This window comes from Protopterus annectens, chromosome 7.part0 (genome assembly GCF_019279795.1).
Source record: "Protopterus annectens isolate FY-2018-M chromosome 7.part0, PAN1.0, whole genome shotgun sequence".
Classification (NCBI taxonomy): Eukaryota; Metazoa; Chordata; order Ceratodontiformes; family Protopteridae; genus Protopterus; species Protopterus annectens.
In genome coordinates this window covers 515,032,251-515,040,910 of record NC_056739.1, presented here as the reverse complement: position 1 = coordinate 515,040,910, position 8,660 = coordinate 515,032,251, and the positions used below count along the sequence as shown (strand labels likewise).

Here is an 8,660-nt window from a genome sequence, read left to right as displayed (position 1 = left end):
CAGGATGGCACACAGGGTCAGATGAGCTGGCTATGGGTCTGTGTGCAAGTGTCTGGCTTTTGCAGATTCCGATATTCCTGGAATGTTACTACATCAAGGAGCCATATGAAGAATATCTCACAGTAAAACTAAAATGATCTATTGTTGTAGCACCCAACGTCACCTTTATATCCTATTAGAATTTGTACACTACATTACATACTATTTTTCTTGAACCTTGGTTTAATTCACATCTACTAGAATCTAGTTGCTATAATTATACATACTATTTAGGCCAAGTTTTTTTTCTGCTGAGTAATGATATACAAAATGATATGCACAGATACCACACGTTCATTAACTTTTTACTACTACCAAGTTTCTGCCAGAAATCCCATAGCACATACGGGTTTATAGCACAGTTATGGAGTGGATAGTAATGCATATTGCCCACACAACTGCCATAATGTCAGACTTGCTCAGTTTAGGTCTCTGCTGCTTTGTATTCAAAACCATGTTGAGGCTGCATCCTGTTATCTTCCAGCCTTACGTTTCTTACCGTTTCCTGGCTGCTGTGCATAAGCATAGTTATTTAGGTGTACCACAGTTCCCAGCAAGTAAGATGGCTCCGAGCTCCTCACACTGTCAGATGGCTGTGTATCCTCCCATTTCTCCAATAGGAAGCCAACACCAACTTAAACCAGTCTCCACAAACCACCCCAAAAGATGAGCTGTACTTTCAATTTTTAAATTCTCATCTTCACCCACAGAGGAAAATGACAAGTACTATTACCTGGCTTGGGTTACTGCAGTTAGATGCTGTGCCTCCTTCTCATAGTAACAGTCTGCAAATGACAAACTTAAAAACACAACTGATGTAGTAACATTTCAGCCAGTTACCTGTAAATGACTGCAAAACATCAGTTTCTGAAACTACTTTGTTCAACGTTTTAAATAAAATACATACATTTTAGTTTGCCTTCATTTTTTATATATTTCCATGCACAAACAGGTGGCAACAGAGAAAAAAAGGTGTGTGTACACGTGTGTGTGTGTGTGTGTGTGTGTGTGTGTGTGTGTGTGTGTATGCGTCCGGACAGAAATGACTGACAAACGTATTACTTTCTCCTATATAATATACCAGAAGAGGTGGGATTTTCATACAGAATCCTACGCCAAGTAAGTGGGTGGGTTTATGTTTTATTCTTTCTGAGTTAACAGGCCATCACAGAGCATAGCCTTCTAACTTTACAACTTTCTTTTATTATAGGTCTTTCTAAATTAAATAGGTTTACATTTGTCTTGAACCTGCTCTACCAGTCTGTGCTTCTCTGGCACTTAACATTCTGAAATTGTTTATGTGATTCAAGGCATTACAATAAATCTGAAATTTCTCCCATTTGTGTAAGACCCACTAAGCATACACACAAAAATGCTGGCAATCCAGTTTGGAAATGTTTCAAGTTTGTGTCACATATAAGCAATGAAGTTTCTTTTTAAGATATTAGATCAAAAATATGCTAGAATAAATGTCGTTAACATCTATGTAAAACTGTCAAGTACACAGGAAGTCATAAAATTATGAAAAATAGTACTTATTTACTTACATGGCAGTCCTAATTTTGTACTGCCAGAGTACAAAAGGATCACCAATGATTCTGCAACTGTACAGCAAAATGAACCCCTTCCAGAATATAACCTCCTTCCGATAGTGCACATTACTGGACAGCATACATTTTCAGAACTACTATTACTAAAAAGTTCACCTATTTGATCATATAACAAAAATCATTTTTAAACAAAGCATGCCATGATGTACATGCCAGTACCCTTTTAATAACATACTCAAGTTCTTTCAACCAGTACCCTAGGCCAGTACTGTCAATCTGTGTCCCACTCCTAAGTGAAAAGCAACAAGCTGATAAATCAATAACTTACAATGTATTGATCACAGTAAACTATGTCCCCGACCCAACTCTTTCATTGAGCAGCAAAACAATGTTCTTTCTATTGGCACATCAACCAACCTCCCTTCTCTCACTATCTTCATTGTGTCTTTTACCACTAGTGTTGTGGATGTGCTGGGGTACCAATATGGATGGTTATTCACAGGGAGGTTGTCTTTTAATATTTTTCCTTATACTACAACATACAGAATTAGAAGTGTTTGAGCTCTGCAGCCTCTGAGTTACTGTCTACATCCATCACAAGTGCAACACACTGTTTGCCTGGCATCATAATGAAAGAGATTAAACTGTACAACAGTTACACAGGAAGCAACAAGATGATATGGAAACTGGAGTTTACCACCAAAATCAAATTATGATGTACACTTTTTTTCTCTCCAAAGACTTTTATTGAATTATCACTTGTGACATAGGCAAATTATGACGCAAGCTTGCTTTCATATTACTTTTAATAAAGCCGATGAAATTCTGACCAGTTGGAACTATGGATAATATCTCACAGCTGACATGCAGTAGCAAACAATGTTCAAATTCAGTACCACTCCAATGAGCAAACAACTATCCATCATAAATATCTACAAATAGTTTGTTCAGCTGAGAATTTCATTGCTTATAAAATGATGCATGATTATGTGCACTAAACATCATGTTAAAGAATCCCATAAAACGTTTTCAAAATTCCAGCTCCACCTAAGGCAAAGATTTACTGCTGTTTTTTAACAGCTCAGATAAAGTAGGGCCTGTCTAGAAAAGAGAACAAACGGGTAAGAAGTCAACTAAATATATATAATGTATGTAGTAAAACATACCATTTATGTTCAGAAAAGGAAAAGAGTCCTGAAGTGGAACAGCAATTTGTGTCTGGCTTGCTTCCTCATCTTCAATCTCATCTTCCAGCTCAATATCATTTTCCTCCCAAGGTACAGAGCCTGTGGAACCTAGGATGTTAAACAGTCACACAAGTATTAGTTAACAGAAAAGAAAAAAAAGAAAAAAAAAAAAAACATTTTCTGATTTTACTAAGGGTGTTGCAGTGCTCATTTGGCAGATGACATGTCCAACAATAAAAAGTGGTCTTCTTAGAGTATGTCCATTTGGTGGTATTATTAGTTTGTGGAACTATATTCGGACCAAACCTCAACTTCAAAACTCACTGTACCAAAATAAAGGAAAACAAGTTAATGCATGCCCCCCCCCCCCCCCAATCACCTCAGGACCCATGTTTTAGTGCTAGTTTTATAGGTCTGCTGACCTAAAGAACGTGCAGTAATGGCCTTAACTACACCCCCCCCACAAACACACACACACAGAGTACCCATGATATCACTCATTCCCTAGGTTCAGTGGAGTGAGTTTCCACCGATTTTATTTTTCCACTGAGCTGTAGCTCAGTAAATCAATATTCACTCATCCTAGTCTTAACAACTTAGACTGCAATCAAAATTTACAACACATTAAAAAAAACAAATTAGGCAAAACACAAAAACTATTTTACCATACATGTAGTGCATTTAATGGCTCTTAAACTTCAATTTGAAGTACTGGGGAAAAATGTCAGAGTTCATCAGTGACAACAAATGTTTTAACTGCAACACTAATATCCTCTGTTACTTTAAGGACAACAGTTTTGTCTCGTCTTTCTACTTGGACATCACTCCCTGTTAATTGTACTTATTGGTCCATCTGTACCCAAAGAGAGCAATGTCAGGAGTGGAAGAATGACTACCATCACACGATGGTCAGTCAATTTCTGTATGATGACACTTCAAATTCTTAGGTATGGTGGTGATAGGTTCTCAGCTTCCTGTATGCAAATTCATCAATTTAGCCAGTCTTAAGGACTGCTACTTCAATGCATTATACCGAATGCCAGCTAGCAGCTTTCCCAGGTATCCCTAAGCATGATTGCATTGGCAACTTGACACAGTGCCTTTCCCGAGTGGAGGGCAATGTAACATTAACAGTTTTCAAAGCTGGTAAAACACTTCAAGCTCTTATACGCTTCTTTATGGAGATCAAGATTCAACTGCACAGCCTCACTTTTGAGGTCAATTTTGTGGCATCCATGTCTTGAACATTATAGAAGCAGCAATGAATAATGAAATACAATATAAATAACTACAACAGCAATGACTGAGAATGAACTTAATGTTGCTATTTGTTTAAAAAAGCACAAGGCAGGCTTGTTGCAGGATATCACATGCCAACTAGCTGCTGGTGAAAGATGCATGTTGGGACTGCTATAATTAGAAGTTATGTACTCACCATAACGTTCCATCTGAGTAGGTGACTTCATTCGGATGCAACCTGTGGGTATCGGATCCGATCTCGGATCCGAGCCGGCAATTCAAAAGCTTAGGCTCCGAGCTCCTAGCTCCTCCCTCTTACCCATAACCCCTTGCCAAGCCCTGACTGACCTCAGATTGAGTTTGCCTCAAATACTGACCACAGTATACTAAAACAGCATAAATACTCACTCTATAAAGGTCAGGGGATGGCATCGAATGAAGTCACCTACTCAGATGGAACGTTATGGTGAGTACATAACTTCTAAATTCAGGCAGACTTCATAACCTGTGGGACAGAGTCCCTAGCTACCTGAATCCGTCATGGAAGGATGTTCTGAGCCAAAGGATGCTCTTCCTCTAGAAACAACATCCACCTTGTAATGAGAAATAAAAGGGCCAAGTAGCTGCCAAGTAGATATCATCCAACGAAACACGGGACTTAAAGGCTGGACGTGAGAAACTGCCCTAGTAGAATGAGCCAGAACCCTCTGAGGAGCAGGTCTGCCTGAAGTGTCATATGCCTGCAATATGCAATTAGCAATCCATTTAGATAGAGTGACTTTAGACACTGCTTTACCCAGAGCAAATTTAGCAAAGGAGACGAACAGCTGATCTGATTTCCTGTGGCCAGCTGTCCTGTTAATATAAAACGTAATTGTCTATGAACATCCAATGAATGCAATTTGTATTCCCTTTGTTTGAATACTTGGGAAAAAACAGGCAAATTGATTGACTGGTTAATATTGATTCAGAAGAGACCTTCGGAAGAAAAGATGGATTGGTCCTGAGGCACACCCTATCAGGGAAGAAAGAAAGATAAGGCGGTTTGACACAAAGAGCCTGAAGCTCAGACACCCTTCTGGCTGAAGTGATAGCTACCAGAAAGACAGTCTTCCAGGAAAGGAATTTTAAATCAGCAGAAGCTGCAGGCTCGAAGGGAGGAGCAGTAAGGGCCTGCAGGACTAAAGACAAGTCGGTACAACCTCCTTGACTGGAGGCCTTAACAAAAACTCCCTTGAGAAAGGATTTGCATATTTTCGCTGTCATAAGGAGCTGTGTCCTGTCCAATGTGATAATGCGAGATAGCCAATTGTACCTTAATCGTGGAAGAACTGGCCCCTTGATGAAAGAGGTCTGTCAGAAAATCTAGCACCGCAGAGATAGGTGCTGAAAAAGGATCCACAGTTCTCTGTCCTGCCCATATAGAGAACCTCTTCCATTTACTCCGATAAACCTGTCTGGTGGAAGGTTTATGAGCAGCCACCAAAATGGCTTTGACCGTGAAGAGATACCGGAGTCCTAATTAAGGTTGGAATTGGAGCAGCCAAGCTGTCAACTTCAGGGTCAGATTGGGAACTGGCATTCCCAGAGGGTGAGAGATGAGATCCAATTGGATCCAGAATCCATGGTGGATTGATTTTGTGAGACCATACAGGGGAACCAAGGTTGTCGAGGCCAGAATGGGGCAATGAGAATCATTCTGCTCCCCAAACTGTTGGCTTTCTGCAGAAACCTCTGCATCAGAGGAAGTGGAGGGTAGGCATAAAGGAGACGGAGGCCAAGCATGCACCAGAGCATCCTCGAACTCCCTGGTGGGGAAGCAGAGCTAAGAAATTGTCGATTGGCGCTTGAGGGAGAAGCAAAAGATCGCAACAGGGTTGCCAACGGCAAAAATCTTCTTCGCTACTTGAAGATTGAGGGACCACGTGGAGAAAGGATGGTGCGACTGAGCTTGTCCGCAAGGATGTTGGACTTTCGGAATGTGCTATCAGAAAGCTGGAAATTGCCCATTCCCAGACTCTCATGGCCTCAAGACCTGGTTCCTCCCTGCTTGTTGATATACCAGACTACGGACATATTGTCTGTCTGAATCGCAATAGTCCCTGTAGGAAGAACGTGGTGAAGTGCTTGCAACGCTAGGAGCACCGCCCTCATTTCCAGGACATTTATATGCAATGACGCCTCTGTGGGATTCCACGTTTGGACAATCTTTCCCCGCAGAATGCCCCCGAGGCAAGAAGCGCCCGTGGTCACTGTGGCTCGGGAAATGCAGCTAAAGGGTCTTCCTGCTAGGGGCCCGGAGAAAGAACCCACTACAGAAGGAGTCCCTGCACGCTCTGCTGACCGCAATCGGACAAAGAGGAGACCACTGAACTTGAAGGGTCCATTGAAGAACCCGGGCATGAATTAGAAGCGGGATAGCCGCCGCCATAGAACCTAGGGCCCTCAGGACCGAAGCTGCAGTTGAAGGTTGAAGGATTGCTGTCACATGACACCTCAGGCTGACGATACGGTCTGGGGTGAGGAAGGCTCGCATTGATCTGGTGTCTAGTCTTCATGAAATCTATAATTTGAGTTGGATTCAGAAAAGATTTCTCCCAGTTGATCGTGATGCCCAGCCTTGGTGCTAGTTGAAGGAAGTAATCCCTGGCTGAGCACAGAAGATGCCTTGATGATGCAGTCAGGAGCCAGTCGTCCAGGTACGGAAAGACCTGTAATCCCTGGAGCCTCAGGTGGGCCGCTACCACCGCTAACACCTTGGTAAACACCCTGGGGCTGAGGTGAGACCAAAGGGGAGGACCCTGAACTGATAATGACTGGCTCCCAGCCGAAGTTAAGAAACCTCCTGGATCGTCTGTTCATCCGAATGTGGTAGTACGATCCTTGAGGTCTATGGAACACATCCAGTCGTTCTCCCTCAAAAGGGGAGTATAGATTGCAGGGTGACCATCTGGAACTTTGCTTGGTTACTGACAGGTTCAACAGGGAAAGGTCTAAAATTGGTCTTAAGTCCCCGTCTTCTTTGGCACCAAAAGAACCTGGAGTAAAACCCTAATCCGCTTGATCTGGAGGCAGCAGCTGCTCGATGAGCTGCTGCCCCCTTTGGTCGTTGGTGGAACATCTGGGAGGCGATTTGGGGATCTTGATTAGGGGTATTGAATATCCTCTGATATGAGTCAAGCACCCAACTGTCTGTTGTTATGGACTCCCAAGACTGCCTCCAGAGACGGACAGCCGGGCAACCCTTCAGGGCTGCTGGGTCTCTCAGAGAAGGGTTCTCTGGACCCAAAATTGCCAGGAGCCCCTCTGCCTCTGGCAGCCCTCCTCTGCCACGGAAGGACTGGTTATCCGGAGCAGGTTGGGACTGCTGTAACCACATCTTCTTCTGTCCCTTTTGGTTCTTAGAGAAGGACCTCTGGGGAGCTGAGAAGCGACTGCCGGCAGACAGCGCCTTCCGTTTAAGCTCTTTCGGACTAATGTACAGTCTTGCCAAACAAGGCAGAACCATTTAAAGGGCTCAGCAAAATCACAATGGCGGAGCCAGGCCTGTCGCCTCATGACAAGGCCTGCTCCTGGCTCTAGCGCTCCCTCAGTAGCATGAGACAGCAGCCGCGATAGATGTATTGGATACAGATCTGAGAGTGGCCATTCGGGTGGAGTAAACCTGTTTATCCTCACTGAGATGGACTGGGAGATGCAGCGTACTCTTTAATCAGATCTCGCTGCATCCTAATGACATGTGCCATGTAGTTCAGCCTCAAGGAGAAGGTCGCTGAACTAAACACTCGCTTCCCAGATCCATCGAACGGGACTCCTTGCCCGGAGGATGGACGGAGGGACTCTCCTGGGCCAATTCCTCGTGGCTGCAGCCATCATCATGGCATCTACTGGGGACCCTTACTCCAGTGGGTGCGGTCTGATGGAGGAGAAAGAATGCGGTCGGGCTTTGGGATAGGCTCAATGGTGTCCGCTCACGCCTGATAGATATAAGATCTACCAGGGGTCAAGAGGTAATGCCTCCAAGAACACAGACTCGTCCAAGAAGCCTTGGGCAGACCACCCCCTGATCCTTAACATCTCCATGATGTCTCCAAATGAGACCAGGGAAGGGACCTAGGGGGGGTGACTGGGAGCCTTCCCTTCATCCAAGTCCGAGTCCATGTGCCTCCTCTTGCACCATCGGGGGCTGTCCGGAGAGTACTTCAGCAGATGGATGTTCCAAGGGAACCACTTGGGACATCGAGGCGGCTGTCCCTGGGACCGCTGGTGGGGCCTGGCCCAACTGCAATGGAGTGCGGGATGGAGCCGGGCGGGGACCGGGGGTCGGATGTCTCGACAGTGGGATCCGAGACCAGTGCTCCGCCTGGACGAGCCGAAGACACACCAGCTCCGGATCCGAGGCGATCCGACCCACCCCGGATCCAAATTGGGCCTGGATGAATTTCCTCATCATCCAGTCCATATCAGCTCCGCTCATAGAAAGGTCGATTTAGAGGAGGCCACCGCGGACCTAGAGAGCCGCCTCGGTGACCTCCTGTCCTCCTCCTCGGGTCCAGGAGAGAACCGAGGGAGGAGGAAAGCTAGAAGATGGAGGAGCCAGCTGGAAGCTGTGGTGCTTCTCCTGTGCCTCTCTCTCCCTAGAAGA

General features: G+C 44.6%; 1 protein-coding gene across 2 annotated transcripts in view; it reads right to left on the bottom strand.

Moving 5' to 3' along the window:
- IRF6 (interferon regulatory factor 6) overlaps window positions 1-8,660 on the bottom strand; it is a 484,284-nt gene that overhangs the window by 143,507 nt on the left and 332,117 nt on the right. For both annotated transcript variants that reach the window (XM_044077119.1, XM_044077120.1), the window contains exon 4: window positions 2,756-2,884. In XM_044077119.1, coding sequence (XP_043933054.1) covers window positions 2,756-2,884 — 129 coding nt within the window. The remainder of the gene's footprint in view (window positions 1-2,755; window positions 2,885-8,660) is intronic.